Here is a 20,030-nt window from a genome sequence, read left to right as displayed (position 1 = left end):
TCCTGAGAAGGGCATGCAGAGCATGTGGACAAGGTAGAAGCACCAATCAAAAATGTGTGATTGTTTGTGCAGAAGTGTTAGAATGTATAAATAGAGCTTAATGCAAACAATGAAGGGGCTTCTGCTTAATGACATTGATTAGCTGTCCAGGAGTCCTGTTGTTCTGCATGGAGAACACAACACACATCTTTGCATCATCTTTACACACCCAGACACACAACACTGGAGAAGCCAACGGAGGAGATTCCATGGGTTTAAAACTGCATTGTTGGAAAAGAAATGCTTGAGGCATAAAGCTGTCAGATTTCAAAAGGATTATGTGGAGTTCAAGGAAAAGAGATTTGGGTCTTTGTTTCTCAGCAGAGTCAGCTTCACTCTGCTCCCTCACCATGGTCAATGCACTGCTCTGGGCAGAGCCTGAGTGGGCCAGGGAGAGCTGACAGGGAATCAGCAGAGAGCATTTCCAGGAAAGCCTGGAGAGCCCAAAGAGAAGCTGAGTGCACAGAGAAATAAAAAAAAAAAATAAACAACCCCTCTAAGGACTGCTCCCAGCAAAGCTTTTTGCTGTTTTAATGTTTTAGTCAAAGCAAGGAGACTCTGACATCAGCTTTCCCTGTAAGTAAGTTAATGCAAGTGCTACCTCTATGCCTTAATGACATCTAACACATCAGACTCATTAACTGAGTGACAAACTTCATTAGGAAGCATGGCTGAGGCAAGACAGCCCCAGAATTAAGCAGTAATTAGATACCTGTGTAACAGGTTCTATAACCACTGAGCTACTGACCAAGGAATAGGTGTATAAATGTATTCTCTGTATTCACACAAACCCTTCTGACACTTGAATTTAAGTGCTATTAATCCTGCTGAGCTGTAAGATTACTTTACCATATTAAACCTCTTTAAAAGCACCATGTTACAAGTGGTTTCCTCATACTATTCATGAGAAGACTTAAGGCAAAGATTATCATCAGTTTTCTTAAATTTGATTTAACTGAAACTCCCCCTGCTCACAAAAGAAAACCCAAGCAGAGAGACTGATCAAGCTCTCACCAGTAGAGAGTTACTAAAAGACCAAACTGCAGACTTTTTACAGAAGCACTTTGAGTCCACAGTTGCCTGTACTGAAAAAAAAAATACAGTTTAAGTGACTTTCTCACTGTCAAATGAGTACCAGGGACAGAGCAAAAAATCAAACCCAGATTTCTCAGCCCTTTGCTGGTACCATAATTATCTGTGAATCTTCCAAACACTAATTATGCTTCAGCTCACACCAGTACTGCAAGAGAATAAATAATTTCCACTTTCACAAGACAAAAAGAGAGGCTCAGAGGTGAAATGAGTTGCTCAAAGCAGTTTAGGATGTGAGAAGGAGTCATGTTTGGAGCATGGTTCCTCTTCCTGTTGACCACCACTGAAATATGTGCTGAGATGGAGGAGCCTTTAGGGATTGCTCAGGTACAAGATTTTGCCTTAGATCAGTGGGATTTCACTTTTTTCCCAGGCTGCAGACCCCAAATGTTTTCCCTGCAGCAGAAAGAGTGAGCTCAAGGCTCTGTTACCCCTCAGAGACAGCTCCCAGATCTTCTGGAGGCTGAAAACCCCACTTTGGGTGAGAGCTGAAAACCCAAGAAAAGCAGGGTTTGTCTGGAGAAATCTCACCTTGTCGTGCTCATCTATGGAGCTGAGGATGACCTGGGCAGCATCCTTGGCAATCTGGAGCTGAGTCTCTGTGACAGAGGCCCCGTGGTCCACGATCACCACGATGTGCTTGGACTGAGGGCGAACGGTGGAGACGTAGACGGGCCTGAGGAGGGACAACACCCAAACCACCATCACCATCAGCAGCACCCTGTCATCCCCACTGCAGTGCCCACAGTGGAAACAGGCAGGAATTACAACACCCAAGCAAACGAGCAGGAAGAAACAATGAATTATAACAGGATTTTTTTTCCTTTATCTAGACTTTTACCAGGAAAGGCCAGCTGAGAATCTGAGCATGCAGAAATGCCCCTCACTTCCTGAATTTTTTAACCTAACCAGGTTCTTCTCTGTCACAGCAAGCTTTCAGGAATTAACCCTGCTGCTTACACAGCAGCAGCATTTGGGATCACTGCAGCAGTTCACAGCAAGGTGTGAATGAAGCAAGAAATGCTCCAGGTAAATCCTGGCTGCTGGGAACTTCACCCACACGCGAACTGGGTGCAACAGTGGGGATGTGCTGGGGCCAAGACAAGTAAAAACCTGTGCAGCTGCAGGGAGATGATCAGCCCAGGGTGTTTGGGCTGCTGTAAGAAGGCTCCTGGCCAAGGCAGGGTGCCCTGGGATGACTCTCACCCGGGTCATGCTGCACAAGCCCCTGGATCTGCCCAGTTTAACATCCCAAAGTGAGCTGACACCAGCGGGGACTCTCAGTGCTGCCATGTGCCTGTGCTGACACCAAAAATCTTGTTTGCAGATCCAGCTCAATATTGAGAGAGGTGTGAAAGAGTTCACAAGCTCTCACGCCAAGGTTTCAACCTGGAATAAATTAGGAAGATCCTCAGCATGGAGGAAGGATTAAAATAAAATGGTGAGTTTCTCTTTCCTCCTTAGTCCAGACACAAAACTAGTTACACTCAAGGGAGAGTTTTGGGATCTAAATTTTGTTCTATCAAAGGCAGACACAGAAATCTTATTAAAAGGAAAGGAAAGATTTGACACAAAGCACTGCAGTAAACAACTGGCACAAATCAGTTCTCAAGTGTAAAACAGCCTGCAGCTCTAGCCTGGATTAATACCTGCAACTGAAACAGGGCCTTTGATCTTCAAAGCACTGAAGCATTAACTAATTAATTCACCCAAACTACCCTCTGAAGTAAATATTAGCAAAGAGAGACCCCTGATTTAGCCATGGAGGAACTATGACCCAGACAAGTGATTTGGATAAAACCACTGATGGTTTTAGTGTCGAATTCTGAGCAGGACTGGGCACCCCCAGCTCTCACCTCCTCAGCCCTCACCTTTCCAAGGCCCCAGAAAAGTCACTCAAGCTCAGAACTTTGTGCTTTGATGGCACACTGAAGATACCATCAGTAAACTTTTGATTGCTCAACCCTGACAGAAAACCAAACCCTCCTTAGTGTCCCCAAAAGGCTCCTGGATGTGCTGCTGCTTCTCCTGCCCAGACTGATTAACTTGTACAATTAATTAATGTATGACCAGAGACATTAAAGCCACTGCACCTTCCCACCCTCAAGCCTGCATCAATCCCATGGTACTGATGGAAAAAGCAGGGAAAAATACTGGACCTCAAATTCTTGGCTTAGACAACAGAAATCCTTGTGCAGGAAATCTTGCCACCACCCTGCCACCTGATGCTTTATTTTTACTCTTTTATTTTAATGGAAAGAAATTTTCACTGCTGCTTCCCTGCTATCCACGATGTGCCACCTCAACCTGGAGGAAAATGCTCCTACCTATGTGCCAGTCTCTGATCCTTCTCCTCCCTCCCCAAGTGATGCACCTGCCAAATCAGCAGAATGTCTGCTCACTGCTTTATTAACAGGGGTCAGGCATGAGTCAAATATCAGTCAGATTTTGCCTGCAGGCTGACCTACAACTTCCAAGTCACTGCTGTTTACAGCTGACTTAATTTGGGAGAGGGGAGGAACCTGTTTGGAATTTTAGTTTAGTTCCTTAGAAGTGGAAAGTGGTGCTTTAAAAAACAGCCCTAAGAAAACCCAAGGGACTCCATTAGAAGTTACTCATGAAGGTTGGCAGCTTGGCAAAGGACAGGAGTGAGTGAAATCAGGGCCTGAGGAACCCAGTGTGAGTGCTTTTCCCAGGAAATTGGAAGGAGGCAGATCCTACCTGCTGCGGTGTTCGTAGCTGCCCTTGCACCGGAACTTGTGGGCTGGGAACACGGTGAAAATCCCTTCTTCTGAGCTGAAATATTGCCATTTGATCCCTGGGTTAGACTTCAGGTTGTCAGCAAGGACTGCAGGGTGGAAAGGGAGAGAGAAGCAGAGTTACAAAAGGCAGCCCAGACTCAGAGGGTTTGTTACTCAGAGCCTCCCTGGTGGAGTTTGGAGAAGAACAACACAACCTGAAACACAAACTGCTCTGCTTAGGATGGGGAAAACACTGGGGAAACTCCACTGATCTGCAAACAGCTCAAGAAACTCAACACTGGACTGGACAGATTTTGTTTAACATGTGATGACAGCTCCTGAATCTCTGAAGTACCCCCAGGTCCTGGAAGACAAGGCCAGAGTGAGGAAGGAAGAGATTAAGGCAATTACATATAATATATATACACCCTACATCTCCATGTAATAATAAATACCTTGTCAACATCCTTTCCACAAAGGAAAAATTCTTCATGTCAAAAAATCCTGTTCTTTTTGGTGGAATAACTCCAAGATATTCAACAGGTTTGGTGCTCACAGCTTCATAACCAACAAAAGGAAAGATCCCATGGGCACTGGGAACAGATCCCATTGACACTGGGAAGGGAACAGATCCCATGGACATTAGGAAGAACAGATCCCATGGACATTAGGAAGAACAGATCCCACAGACATTGGGATTTCTGCCTCGTGGTGCAGTGGGAATGTCCCTCAGACCTTGTCGGCTCTCCCTCCAGCCTGGATTGATGTTCATCCATGGAATCACCAATTTTGCCACACCACTGATCCCAGGCAGCTCTAAGTCCTTTAAAACAAAAGGGAAATGCTCCCAGGAGAGAGGGAATGGGACATCATCAGCATGGGAGGCACCACAGCAGGAACAGGATTATTTCCCACTCAGGGCTGAACACCCTCTCTGCTCGCAGCAGACCGAAAACAAAATCCTGTATATTTCAAATCTTTAGTTTTTACCAAGCAAGTAAAGTGGATCACACAGGCTTAAAATATATGGAAAAAAAGAAAATATTTCTTTGCCATTTCTCCTTTCATGTTCTTTGATTGCAGAACTCAAAGAACTGGCAGAGGGGGGCTCTGATTTCCAGTGCTTCACCTTTTGCTCAGCATTTCCCTCCAGCATTCCCTCAGGACTGGCACTGAAAATAGGCCAGTTTCATCTCCCTCATTATCAAATATGCCAATATTTGGGTTGGAAAGGACTGCAGGGCACATTCAAGCCCTAGCCAGACACTCTACACCCAAATACCCACAGAGAGGGCAGCCTGAGCTCCACATCCTCCACACTTTAGCACTTACTCAGGTTTCCCAGTCTGGCTGTGGCTGGATGTTCTCTCCACATCCAGCCCACTGTAACTACCCTGCAAAAACCGCTGTCCTGGGCTTTCCCCACTCCTCTTTGCCACAGTATTTCACACTTCCCACAGTGCCTACAAATCCCACTGGGATGCTGGGCTGGGACTGCTGAGCTCTGTGCAAAAATGCAGCTTCTCATGAGAACAATTCCCTGCCTTGATGAATCAGGGACTGCCAGAGATTCCTCATTCCCCTCCAAAATCTGTTTTTTCTCTGAGCTGCTGCTTCCTCCTGCAGGCAGAAGGGCCATGAGACTATAACACATTTTAATCCTTCTTTTTATGCCCAACCACCAGGATTTCATCGTTCTGGGGGTGAAGTTGTTTTGTATAAAGAGGCTGAATTTCTGGTGCTGAAGTTTTTGTTTTGAGTTACAGCACTTGAAAAATGTAATTTCAAAGCTGACATGTGAACACCCAGTTAAAGCCCGGACAAAACAACTTGTCCAGTCTAATTTTACCAACAACATTACAATAAAGGAGTTTATAATTTAAAGGCTTTGGCTTTTTTTAATCCTTGCTATATTAAAGATAAACTTCTCATTCCTGCAAAGCCACGAGCTGTATTTATTTCCCCACGAGAGTATGTGGATTTAGAAGTATTCATTTTCCCCATAAAACAATTGGTTTTGAAACTCAAGCTCTGCTGTTCTTCCTTTTCACACAGTTGTGCTCATGTTTCCTCCAGCGAGTGTTAGTTCAATAACACCCTCCCCAGGGACCACCAATTTTATCCAAACTCTGCTTTTTCCCTTTTTTTTTTTCATTTTCCTATGACCACAGCAGACAATCTCCCTGCAGATAAGCCGTGGCTGAAAAATCCAGACGTTTTCTCTTTAAACACATTCTTATTTTCCATCCACTCAAGCTGCAAGAATGCCCTGCAGATATTTCCTCAATTCTTGCTCCTTGCCAGGACACACAGTAGATGAATTTTTTTAACCTAAATCTCACTTACCCCAAACTTTCCACACCCTCATTGCCTGTGGTTCATTCCCACCTCTTCCTCCCAGGAAAACCAGTCCCTGGACAGGTTATTCCATCCAAATAAAAGCTGGTTCCTTAGTTCTGGACACAGATTATGAATAAAAGTGGCCAGCTGCCCATGAGTTGGCATTGCCAGGTCACTCTGTCCCCTCCACTTCTCCTGCAGCAAAATCTGACCCCAAATCCTGCTGGAAAAGTTGGGAAATATTAAGATGACAGCATTTGAAATGATGGCTCTCTCTAATTATAAATATCTCACAAGGCAAAAAGGACTTTTAGGAAGAAAGCCCTGTGTGATAGAGTTTATAAAACTTCAAAGGGAATGCGATATGATAACACTTAGCACTTCTAGATACCACTTTACATCTTCAAAGCACAGCCAAATCATTAACTAATTAATCTTCAAAGAACAGCACAAACAGTCAGGGGGAAAAAAGGAACTACTGAACATAATTGCTCGTTATAAAAGGGTTTCTTACAGCCCTCCTCTTTAGCATTACATTTGCTGAGCTGCCGACCTCGGATCCCATCCCACAAAAACCAGGGAAGTTTCATTTCCAGCTCTCCTCTGACCAGTCCCTCCATTAAGAACCCTCCTGGTGAAGAAACAGCACAAAGAAATGTGTTTATTGCACGAGTGAAGACATCCTCTGACTCCCCAGACAGATCAGATCCAGGATTTTCCAAGTCTCACCCAAATACAGCTCCTGTGTTGTCACCAGGAATAAAAGCTCGGCAGCCCAGCCACAATTAACATTCTGCTGGTGGCATGAGCCAGGACAGAGCCCTGCTCAATCCTCAGGGCTCTGAAGGGAAAATAAGTTTAAAACCCTTTCATTTCAAGGAATGGGACCAGATTCCTCCATTAAAAGCATTTGGAAGGAGGGGTTTTAACTCTTCTCCTCAAATAACTCCCAGCCATTTTAACTCAGCCAAAAGTCAGTGTAGAATACAGCAATTTGAGGAACATTCCACATTCTGGACTCAATGATCCCTTCCAACTCCAGATATTTTATGATTCTAAGATTTGAAATGATCAACACCTCGAGTAAAACAGACAAAATTTGCTGGGCAATTTGTGCCATCTCTGCATATTTCTGGGGAGGAGCACTCTGCCAAAGCTGCCTGCCTTGGAACAGACATTTCAGCACTTGGAAGGATGAGAAGGAGAAAGATTTACTGGTTCCCTGTTTATTCAAAAGGCAAAAAAAACTCCAAAGGAATCTGATAATGCACAGGCTCTGGGGAAGATTTAATAAATAAAGGACTATTCAGAGTGGTGAGGACAGATCTCTTCATCTAACTGCCCAAAGCCTGTGTCTACATCTGGAGAATAAAGACTTTCTCCTTATCTGCTTTGTAGTAATGGCTAAAAGTAATCCAGATGCAAAACTCCAACCAAGATAAAACAAAATCTTTTCAAGACATTAAACAACATTTAAAAAGCCACGTAATATCACGAAAAAACAGTGGGAAAAGTGATATTTTTTAAAGCTGAGGGGACACATCTATTTCTTTCTCCCTCCCCTAAGATTAATGTTTGTTTTAACAAAAAAAAAAAAATTCCAATAATAATGGAAAAAACAGATTTAAAAGTTTCATGAGCTCCATCACCCCTCTTAACACCCTGCCCAGGGTGGAATTTGGGGTTGCTGTCCCTGAGGGCTCTCCCAGGCTCTGTTCCTGTGGCTTTGTGGTGCAAATTCCGTTCCCTTCCAACACCTCCAACTTCAGCACTCCGATCCCACTTTTTACTCTGGGCCAAGATTAACATTTCCAGAGCTGAGCTCGAGGTCGAGCGAGCAGAGCTGAAATTTATGTTTTGCCAGGAGCTTTTTATAGGCAGGATTATTTAAACTGCAGAGCTCCTGTGGGAAAAGGGGGGATACCCATGGGAATTTTGCCTTTTATGTGCAGAATGAAATGAAAAACTCATTCAGGAAGACAACGATGAGAACACCCAGACGTACCCACAGGTTTTAAAGCATAAAAATAAATGAGGCAGAGGTAGAGCCTAAACCCAAAGTGCAACAGATATTCCTCCCCAGGTCTGCATGAGGATACTTATGGGGGAAGAAAGAAAATTATGGGATTAGGGGAATTTTTCTTAAACACAACAAGGACCAGGGATATTCCTTGGCCTCAGCTACACAAAACTTCTCTCTTCACTAGGTGTGCACCCTGTGAGGAACTCCTGTTCCTCAAATTAACCATTTCCATCCCATTTTCCTGCCTCAATCCACTCTTCCCATCCCATTTCTCTCTCACAGACATTTCCTCCCTAATCAAAACCTCCCCCCAAGGCTGTTTCTGTGAAAGGAGAGCCAGAGGAGAGTCTGCTGTCAATAAATCCCTGCTCTTACTCTCCCCCAATTCCCTCTCCTCTCCTGCTGCCCTTTCCTGCCAATGCCACGTTTTGAAGGTTCTCCTTTCATCAGGAATCTTCCAAGCCAGAGGCAAGGGAAGAGGAGGCACTGGAGCCTCACTGCTGAGCCAGGACAGCAGGAGCCTTGAACACTCACTTTACTTCTCTGAGAATTCAAACCAAAAATTTAAATTATGTTTACAAGAAACTGCAATTTATTTGTTTTTCATCACTCAAAAATAAGGAATATTTCCTGAATACTTTTTTAACCTCCAACTTCTGCAGTAGAAAAGATTTTTATTTAATTTAATTAAACACCATGAAGTGATTCATTGTATGCTTTGCTCTCACAACAGCGGCTCTAAACTTGCCTTCAGAAATTATTCTGATTAATTAACAACTGCATGTGATTTAAACATTATTTTAATGAGTCGTTTGGGTTTGGTTTTTTAATAAAGAGATGAGTAAAACAAAGCCCAGCAAATCACAGATAGTGAACAAAGAGTGCCTGGCTTCGGGATGGAAAACACCACACAAATCATGGCTTGTCAGGAAATCAGCCTGGCCAGCACCTGCATCCAAGATGTGGGATACCATGGATGGGATGGAAAACAATCTCTGGGGACTGATCATTTTTATATTCCATTAGAAATCCAGAGAGCAAAGCTATAAGAATGAAACAGTAAATGAGTTTATAAAAATTTGGGGCTCTCTCCCCCTGTTTGTTGCAAGATGGTGAGGGTGGAATGGCAGGGTTGCCACTTCATCAGTCAAGTTAATAAAATACATTAGAATTTTCTTCCAAAAGACCTCTGAAAATGAAAATAAAATAAAATAACAAATCCCAAGTCTGCATTATTCCCCCAAAAGAATGAACAAACAACATCTCCCCAAAATAAAATCCACAAAGTCTGTTAATGTTCCCTAATTTACAACACTGAGCACCATAAAAAGTTGAAAAATCAGATGGAACTGGGGCAAAGTCTCACTAAACCCAACTGAAATGCCTGCATTAATCCACACTGATTAGGATGCAAAAAAAAAAAGAAGAAAACCTTGCTGCAGCAGAGGCCCAAAAGCTGAATTTTTCAGGGATAAGTCGTGTGTATTTTGGTTCTAAGCATATTTCTAAGTCCTTAATGTGTTGAGAAAATGCCCTGACAAGACAAAGACGGGGAATATTTTAAGATGCCCTCATATTTGGTCGATTTTGCATATCACTGCAAAGGCAGCCTCACATGGGCTGAACTCAGCTAAGGAGATCAGAGAAACTTCCCTGTGTGGCCCCTGCAGCAGCTGACACTGCTGATGCCAAAGCAGACAGGCCTAGGAAGGAGAAAACCTTGGAAAAAAAATAAAAAGGAAGAAATAAAAAGTGCAGAAACCACAACAAAATTATCCACGGTAGGCTGGAATAAAATCTTCATGACATTTTTATAAAGTACTTAGACTAAGGGCATTACTTTAGGTATCAGCTTTCAATCATGAAATCTCAAATTAAGAGCAGTGTGACACTTGCAAGGAGAAATAAAAGCTTGTTGCTATGGCAATCAATGCAAATTCTCTGTGCCAAGGAAATGTTGGAGTCTAATGGGAAAAAAGCCCTACAACAGAAGGAAAAAAGCCCCAAAGTAGAAGTGAGCTGCTCACCAGAATTTAAGTCACGTCCAGGATTGAAGGCTCTGCTGTTGACAGTGGTCGAGAGGCGATCGCAGCTGATGGTTCTGGAAACGTTGGTGTTGAAATTCCCATCAAATCTGGAAGGACAGCAATGGATCAGCAATCAAACATGATTTATTGAACCCACATTTACAGTAGAAACACAGCTTTTTAATGTTTCAGTGTAAATAACTATTAATAGTAAGAGACTGGTGTTGAAATTCCCATCAAATCTGGAAGGACAACAATGGATCAGCAATCAAACATGATTTATTGAACCCACATTTACAGTAGAAACACAGCTTTTTAATGTTTCAGTGTAAATAACTATTAATAGTAAGAGATTGGTGCTGAAATTCCCATCAAATCTGGAAGGACAGCAACAGGATCAGCAATTAAACATGATTTATTGAACGATGATTTATTTAATATAAAAACAGCTTTTTAATGTTTTGGTGTAAATAACTATTAATAGTAAGGGATTGGTGCTGAAATTCCCATCAAATCTGGAAGGACAACAGCAGGATCAGCAATAAAACATTATTTACTAAACCTACATTTACAATGGAAACACAGCTTTTTAATGTTTCAACGTAAGTAATTATTTATAGTAACAGAGAGTTGAAATTCCTATCAAATCTGGAAAGACAACAGGACCAGCAATCAAACCTACATTTACAATGGAAACACAGCTTTTTAATGTTTCAATGTAAATATTTATAGTAATACAGAGTTGAAATTCCCATTAAATATGGAAGGACAACAACAAGAGGAACAGAAACCAAACATTATTAATTAAACCTACATTTACAATGGAAACACAACTTTTTAATGTTTCACTGTAAATAACTATTAATAGTAAGAGATTGGTGTTGATATTCCCATCAAATACGGAAGGACAAAACAGGAGCAGCAATCAAACATTTATTAAACCCACATTTACGATGGAAACACAACTATTTAATGTTTCCGTATAAATAACTATTAATTGTAGAGATTATTGTTGAATTTCCAATCAAATCTGGAAAAACAAGAAAAGGATGCATGAAAAGATGATTATGGGATCAAAGAAGGGTTGGAAAGAAGCTTAAAACTCATCCCATTGCACCCCAACACGTTCACCTGTCCCAGGCTGCTCCAGCCCCATCCAGCCTGGCCTTGGGCACTGCCAGGGATCCAGGGGCAGCCACAGCAAATCTGGGAATTCTATCCCAGGGCCTGCCCACCCTCCCAGCCAGGAATTCCTTCCCAATTTCCCAGCTAACCCTGCCCTCCTTTGCCTTAATGCCACCCTGCACGTCCCTGTCCCAAGTCCCTTTGGTCTCCCGCCTTGTCCCCGCTCTCCACAGCCAGGAAGAGGAACGGACGGACAGACGGACACCACGGCCTCCTGTCTGTCCTCGTGCTCAGCCTGGGATGCTCTGACAGACCCAGAGCAGCCAGACCTGCAGCTCTGCACGGGCTCGTCCCCTCTGCTGGAGCTCCTTGTTGATGTTATTGGCAGCCTCCTCCCAGAGAACTTCCCAACCTCTCTCTGAGGAGGAAAAGACATTTCCCAGGAATGCAGCTCTTGGATGGAGCCTGTGGCTTTTCTTATCACCCTCAAAATGGAACCACTTCAAAAAAAAATCACGGCTCTTTCCAAGAGAGCAAAACTGCTGCTGATTTTTTGTTGGCTGAGGAATCTCCAGCCTAAGATTGATTGATAACGGATGGGTTCCACAAAAGTCGTGTTTGTCTTGGGGCAAACCCAAAAAACTGCACATTAAACATCTCCATCCTAAAGAAATATTTCCGAGCAAGGCTGAGGAACAACCCCACAGTGAAAAATAATGACTTTTCAGGATGTAAACGGATCATCCCAGAGCTCCCATCAAAATCTATTAGTGATGGCAACAGGATGCCTTGTTAGCAACCAACATTATTCATTTATTGCATTAAAATGCTTCAACATGCTCCAAAAATCATCCAAGGCCTCAGCTCTTCTTAGGAAGCCCCTGTCAGTTACCCACTAGGAAGATGAATTTGTGGATGTCTAAATACTCTGCAGCATGGCTGAAGAACGAAACAAAAAAATTCCTGCAGCCCAATCCCATCCCTCCTTCTTACAGCAAAAAGGAAATACAGTTAATGAGGAAAAAAAGTATAAATAAAAGATGAAAAATTGTTTTCCATCCCATAAATGAAAGACCAGACCTGCCTGCCTTGAGCAAGGGCTGCCCCAGACTGGGCTGGGTGGGATGCCTGCCTCAAATCTCCTTTCAGCTGCTCTTTGCCTTAAAATTGACTTTTTGCCCCTTGCAATGGAGTGGTTCCATGGCACAAGGACCTGGAGGAGAGAGCAGCTCCCAACACAGCTGAACATCAGGCCCAGGAACTGGCAGCACTGGGGCAAATCTACATTGCAATATTTGTCATCATTTTAATGACACTGGAGAATTTTCCACGTGCTTCTAAGTTTCATTCAGAACGCATTATTAATATATTTGAGCATCTTCCCCATTAGAGCCACAATTAAAACCAAAGCCCCAGCACTGCTAAGCAGCCTTTCCAATGGATGTTTGTATTCTTAGCTGTAAATACTGGTTCTACCTTTCCTATCACATTTATACCTTGCACATTTTCCCCTCAAATTTCAAACTGTACAGATCTTCCCATAGCTCACTTTGGAAAAAGTTAAAATGCAAATATTTTTGGTGTCTTAATATTTGAAGACAAGTATTGACCAGCACCTTTTCTCTGCACAGAGCAGATAATTTTTACCAGTGTCTCCTAAAACTTTTACCAGTGCCTCCCTTAATTTTTACCAGTGTTTTCCTAAATTCTTACCTGTCTCCCCTTCTTACCAGTATCTCCCTTAATTTTTACCTCTCTTAATTCTTAACTGTCTCCTTTAATTTTTACCTGTCTCCCCTAATTTTTACCTGCGCCTCTCTTAATTTTTACCAGTGTTTTCCTAAATTCTTACCTGTGTCTCCCTAAATTTTTGTCAGTGTCTCCCTTAATTTTTACCAGTGTCTTCCTACATTCTTACATGTATCCCACTTAATTTTTACCAGTATTCCCCTAAATCTTCAGCAGCATCTCCCTTATTTTTACCAGTACCTCCCTTAATTTTTACCAGTGTCTCCCTAAATTCTTACCTGTGTCTCTCTAAATTCTTACCACTACCTCCCTTCATTTTTACCAGTGTCTCCCTGAATTCTTACCACTTTCTCCTTTAATTTTTAGCAGTATTTCCCTTAATTTTTCACATTGTCTCCCTTAATTTTAACCTGAATTTCCTTTAATTTTCACCCGTGTCTCCCTAAATTCTTGCCACTATCTCCCTTCATTTTTACCAGCATCTCCCTTGATTTTCACCAGTGTTTCTCTTGGTTTCCACCAGTGCTTCCCTTGATATTCACCAGTGTTTCCCACAATATTCACCAGTGTTTCTTTTGATATTCACCAGTGTCTCCCTTGATTTTCACCAGCGTTCCCCTTGGTTTTCACCAGTGTTCCCTTTGGTTTTCACCAGTGTCTCCCTTGATTTTCACCAGCGTTTCCTTTGGTTTTCACCAGTGTCTCCCTTGATTTCCACCAGTGCCTCCCTTGATTTCCACCAGTGTCTCCCGCTTTTCCCAGAAGCATGACAATAAGGCAAATAAAAGCCTCTTGAGATTTCACCCAAAATATTCCAGATGACAACACTTAGAAAACCCTCCAAAATCCCCACCAAAAACCCGACACCGACATTACCGCGCTATAATTCCGAGTGGTTTTTTTAACAGATTTAAAGCCAATAAAACCCACTGGCAGAGATTCACTTCCAAGGCAGCTTTCCTGCAGCCCACCCCACTTTCTCCCCGTCCTGCTCCTGGATTCCCTTTAATGAAGAAGGGATGGAAGGCGCATCCCGAGGGAGCAAACAGAGCCGCCACTCCCACTTTGATGGGGTCCCCACGGAGCCCCACGCTCCCCGCCTGCCTCCCCAGACCCCGCCGTGATTGACGCTGCCTCTGATGTGCAAACTGCTTTGAACTTCACACATGAAATTCCCACCGGGCCGTGCTCATTTCTATTCTCCTTCAGCGGGATTTACGAGCGGGAGCCGGGCGAGCGCAGGAGATAAAATGAATCTGCAGGAGCTTTGAATCTGACATCAAAACGGGGCTCGAGTGAGCTCCAATTGGATTTTGCTCAGCCTGAATTTACAGTGTAAATCAACTTCTTTTGTGTGTTTGGAGTTTAGGGGGAAAACGAGGGAGATGTGGATAAAAACGGCACTTGAGCAGCTGCTCAGGGCTTCCTATTGTTTTAACACTCATTTTTTGCTTTTCTCTCCCTTCATACAAATTCAAGACGACATTAATATGCAAATGAAATTACATAAGTTCACTCAAAATTCAGGGTTTCCTTTGAAATTCCCAGCTAGGCCTTGTTTGCTTGATTGCAAGGCAAGATTTTAACTCATATTTTACATAAGTACTTAAATATAGGGTTCCCACTGCATCTAAACAGAATGCTGGAAAACAATGTTTTTATGAATAAATTCAAAAAAAGAAAAAAGCTACTGATGGCTCAGTTACACAATTTCTTCTGGCAAGCCACCAAAGCTGTTCCCATTATTTCAAGCATTCTTGAAAAATCCAAGTATAGCTGCTCTCAGCTGTAAAGAGAATGTGCTATTGGAAAGAGGATTCAACTCAGGAACGCAAACTATTCCCAATCTCACTTTGTCATGAGGAATTTCTATTCCAAACCCCATTTTTTCATGAGGAATTTGGCCACATTAGAAGTAAAAGCAAGAGCACAGGAGAGAAATTTCCTAAATACCTGCTGCACTTTATGGACAAATGCCAGGACTGTGCATAGTCCCTACATTTCCTAGAACCCCCTGGGCTGTACTGCAGCCTGAAACTCTGTCAGAACAGCAAATACATCTTAAATTTCATTTACTGTGGCCCCCCCAGGCCCCCTCTGGAAGTGCAGCTCTTCAGGTACTGCAGCAAGCCAAGGAACTGAACGGGATTCCTGTTATCTCCCACTTAACTGCTCCAGAGAGCAAAGATAAACACAGAAAGAGCTGTGATAAAATTGAACTGCAATAGCAAATATTTAACCATCTGTTAAAAAAAAAAAAAAGCAAAAACCAGACCCCTTCTGAAGGCAGTATCACAGCCAGGGAGTAAATGATTTTCAAATAGAGGTTTGTAAACTCCCTTATTCAAACAGCTCCATTCATGTTTGCAATGCACCACTGCCAAGTAGGGTGTTTTACCAACAAATATTTCTCCATTCCAGCTCCTTGCACAAATTTGGATAAATGCATTCCCCAAGCTCTTATCAGCATAGTTAAATAAAGAGCAAGAGCAGATTTGCAGCTGCCTTGCAAGGCAGCCAGAGTGGGAGCATTAATGCAGAGCAGTGCCCCTGAGCAGATGGATTCTGGAGAGCTGGGGCAGCTTCCCTTGAACAGCCAGCAGGGAAATCCAGGGCAGGAGAGGATGATTGCAGCAGCACACAGACCCTGCCCAACGAGGAGGGCAGTGAGGGACACTGGGCAGCTTCCCTTGAACAGCCAGCAGGGAAATCCAGGGCAGGAGGGGATGATTCCAGCAGCACACAGATCCATGTCCAACAAGGAGGGCAGTGAGGAACACTGGGCAGCTTCCCTTGAACAGCCAGCAGGGAAATCCAGCTGTGGCTCCAGGGCAGGAGGGGGATGATTCCAGCAGCACACAGACCCTGCCCAATGAGGAGGAGCAATGAGGGACACTGGGGCAGCTCCCTGCTCACATCCCATGGAAACTGCATTTCCCTTCTCTCCCAGAGATGCGGACATGAAATGCTGGAGCACATCAGAGTGATGGGTATCAAAACTGGATCAAGGTTAGTTCAGGGAAGACTTTTGGTCTCCCTTTAAAAGCATCACCTGGTTTTTGTTGGAAAAGCTGCAGGAAGAGCTGCATTTCCTCACAAATGCATCTGAATAATTTATTTTCTGGAAGGGGATCCTACTGCAGCCACTGCCGTGTTAGAAACCACTGGCAGTGGGCCCCCAACACAACCAACTTCCCTGGAAAACTGCAACTACAGAAAGCCACTTCTGGAAGTCTCCCACAAGAGAGCATCGATCACAACTTCTCCAGAAAAAGACATTTTGTGTAATGGGTAGAAGACAAATATTCAACCATTACCCTCATATCCAACTTAGAGTGGAAGGAGTCTGATTTCCTTTCATCTGCAAATATTCAATATCAACTACTTGTTTATCTGCCTGTTGCCATCCAGGCCAGCAACATCCCTATGACTGAAGTTATTCCAGTCATCACTCCCAAGCCAGACCATGCAGACCTGCAAAGGTAGAACCCCCTAAAGCTTCCAAACCTGCTTCCCAAAACTCATTTCTAAACACCTATTTAGACACTTCCCACAACTGACACACATCCCAGGAGTTCCCACTGCAGGTACTCAGGACTTTTGATAAATAAATAAATTAATTCTGTTTATTCTTTCCCTCCCTTCTTGCTGCTCCATCAGCCCATTCCAGATCCAAGATTCCCTCAATACCTGCTGAGGCCTTTCAGGCACAAAAACCAGGAGACTCCAACTTGTACACAAAGGCTTTCATCCTCTTCAGAAGAAAGACACTTTAACTAAAACATTGTCTGGTAAATCACCACCCAGTTCCATCATGATAGGGAATGTCTGGAGACAGCATCAAATCCATTCCTCATGGCTTATGGAGCAGCCTCTGGTGGTGAGGGACACAAAGCTTGTTTTTCCAGCAGGGATTTCCTCCAGGATTAGAAGATGCACCTCACTTGACATCCATTTTCCTTATCTCCCATCAGTTTGCTAAGAGCCTGGAGCACTTTATCCAGGTTAACTCTGTCTGCTTGGAGCAGCCTCTTCCCCAGCTCCTGGGAAAAGGAGCTGGTGCCAGGTCTGACCCCAGGGACACAAACACAGGCACCGATTTCCACACCAACCACGTGGGAAGAGCTTGGGCAGCTCTGCTCCCTGCCTGCCCCTGTGCCATTCCCAGAGCTTGGTTAGGTAGAGCTGAAAATGCCAGCAGAGATCATCTGCCTTTGGAGAAAGGATCAGCAAAAACCAAAGGGGAATGTGGGGATTTTGGATGAGTTAGAGATGGGACCTCTGAGCTGCTTCAGATGATGGGATTTATTTTTCTTATCTTCTCCACAGGCAGGAAGGGTGAGCTGGGCTCACATCTTCACTGCATGGCTCAGAGGGTCACAAGCCCTCCAGTCACAATCCTTTTAAGGGTTTATTAACCAATAAAACACTGCCAACAAGGATATTTATGCTTTTGACCCAATCCTTACATATTTGGTCTTATGGACTCATGCTACAGTTTGAGCTTTCTTAGCCAATCATGTTATGGCACACAAACCTACAGTGCTGCATTGTAAACTCTTTGTCTACTTCTATAACTACCTTTATTTTTTTCTATATCTTAAATTCTAAAATTTAAACTTTCTTTTATTTAGCTTGACATGTCTCTGGTTTAAACTAGAAATCCACATTCTCACTTCTAGCCCGTAAGTCTGGGAGCCTTTCCCAAGTTCTCAGGTCAAATCTTGGGTTCAATTCTAAGCTTTGGTTTACAGGCCCAAAGTTCTGAGAGTTCCCTGCATTTTGGATTCCAGCAGGGGAACACAATTCCTGCCCTGCTACCCCTCCTGGCAGCCCCTGCACATGGATTTAGGCGTGGGATTATTTCCCTGTGCCCAAGCACATTTAGAGGCTTTGGTAGAGCAGCTGAGTGTAATTTTATCAGGAAATGTTTGTTGAATTAAGGCCTTGCCAAAACCACTCGATAGCCACCAACTGTGCTGCCTCATCCAGTTGGGTTTGCAAGCTCCAATTTATTTCTTTTCACCACTTTCCAAACCAAGGTAGTTCCATTGCACAACCCTGCCTTGGAGGGGGCACAGACACAACTGCTGGTCTCACACCAGGGAAACCAGAATATTTGGGGTACAAAACAGCAACCAAAAGCACAGTCAGGCTGGGAATTTCAATCCAGACTGGAATCACATAGAAACTTGCTCATTTGGGCTCTCCACTGCAAGAGCCAACACCATGTAATGGCAATAAAATAAAGATTGCTTTCTCTATCATATCTCACTGCTCATTAAACAACCAATTGAAATGCCAGGTTTGTTTTCTAACCCAGTTTGTGCTGTTTTCTATCATTTATTTATAGTCACCAGGTGTGGAAATCCCACAGTTTATCCCAAGCAACATGACAAACCAATGCTTGGATTTTCAGGAGAAATGCAAGCAAACTGATGGATCATTTTCTTAATGGTAACAACAAATACAAACTGAGGCCAGCAATCAATTAAAAAAAAAAGAACAATAACAATTTAAAAATCCTTTCCCTACAGAATAGTTCATCCTTCCCAAGTTAATTTTCCCCAGACCAATCCAAACTTGCAGCATTCCCAACTCAATATCGATAAGTTGGACAATAAGAGGCTGAACACCAAGTGACAAACAGCCTTAAACACTGTGGGGAAAAATTTCAAACTTACCCAAAAATACCTAAAAATACACTGAAGGTAATGCACTTCTGACACTGTTCTTGCCCCAAATGTTTGCTCAATGAAGAGGCCACATGAGGCAACAGCCAGAAAAAGAACACAAAAATCAAAATACATAAAAATACCTAAAAATACTTTAAAATATCTAAAAATACCACATAGATAATGCACTTCTGACACTGTTCTTGCCCCAAATGTTTGCTCAATGCAGAGGCCACATGATGCAACAGCCAGAAAAAGAACACAAAAATAAAAACACATAAAAATACCTAAAAATACTTTAAAATATCTAAAAATACCACATAGATAATGCACTTCTGACACTGTTCTTGCTTCAAATGTTTGCTCAATGCAGAGGCCACATGAGGAAACAGCCAGAAGAAGAAAACACACAGAGTTCAGGAGCTGTAACACAAACATTTCACAACCCTCCAGAATGAAAACCACAGCCCTGAGGACTCAGACAAGGCGAAGACACAATCTGAGGCAAAGGATCTCATGGGGAAAAAAAAGAGATTTTCACAGACAAATCTGAGTCTTTTTCCACATGACCTCTTCTGCAGTTAATAAATACTTTAACCAAAAAAATTTCATTATTGTTGCTTTAACACCAACATTAAACATTTTAAGCACCAAGGATAAGCTGTTATCAGCAGTAGCACATCTAATTTAACTTCCTGCAAGTGCAGGCCCAGTTAGTCCATGAATTAACGATGGAAGAATTCAAAATCTGATCACAATATCCAGGGGAATCAGCTTCTTTCCTGATACTTAACCAAAATGGGGAATCTCCCAGAAAGGTGATGCCACACAGAAGGAAAATGAAAGGAAGAGCAGCAGATGGGAGAGGCAGAAAGAGGAGAAAAACTGAAATTATGGCAGAAGCATTTAGACAAATTCAGGTAATGAACAAAGCGTTGTTCATTGGAGCTAAAACTTGGAAGTTTCAAACAGAAAATACATTTTTACATTATTTCTTTGTCTTGCAGAGGATTTCCTATAGACAGCACTGTGTCCAATGGTCAGATAAGCCTCAACCAGGTCTTGCCAAGGTCCAGAGCATCCTGCAGCTGATAAACTCTTCTGGGAATTATTTAATTATTGATCCAAGCAACTAAATGATGAGAATCCCATTGTAGAGCCTGAATGAGGAGCTGTGCAAACAGCAAATTCCCCCCTCTGCTTTGCCAGCTGTTTGTGT

The 20,030-nt window shown here is 43.0% G+C and overlaps 1 protein-coding gene across 1 annotated transcript in view; it reads right to left on the bottom strand.

Moving 5' to 3' along the window:
- Window positions 1-20,030, bottom strand: part of CACHD1 (cache domain containing 1) — a 91,104-nt gene that overhangs the window by 31,149 nt on the left and 39,925 nt on the right. Inside the window, exons 4-6 of the mRNA XM_058808446.1 lie at window positions 10,263-10,369; window positions 3,853-3,979; window positions 1,663-1,807 (exon numbers count right to left, since the gene is read on the bottom strand). Coding sequence (XP_058664429.1) covers window positions 1,663-1,807; window positions 3,853-3,979; window positions 10,263-10,369 — 379 coding nt within the window. The remainder of the gene's footprint in view (window positions 1-1,662; window positions 1,808-3,852; window positions 3,980-10,262; window positions 10,370-20,030) is intronic.

This window comes from Ammospiza caudacuta, chromosome 7 (assembly GCF_027887145.1).
Source record: "Ammospiza caudacuta isolate bAmmCau1 chromosome 7, bAmmCau1.pri, whole genome shotgun sequence".
Taxonomy (NCBI): Eukaryota; Metazoa; Chordata; class Aves; order Passeriformes; family Passerellidae; genus Ammospiza; species Ammospiza caudacuta.
Note: the sequence above shows the minus strand (reverse complement) of the source record. Positions and strands in the feature narration are given on the sequence as shown.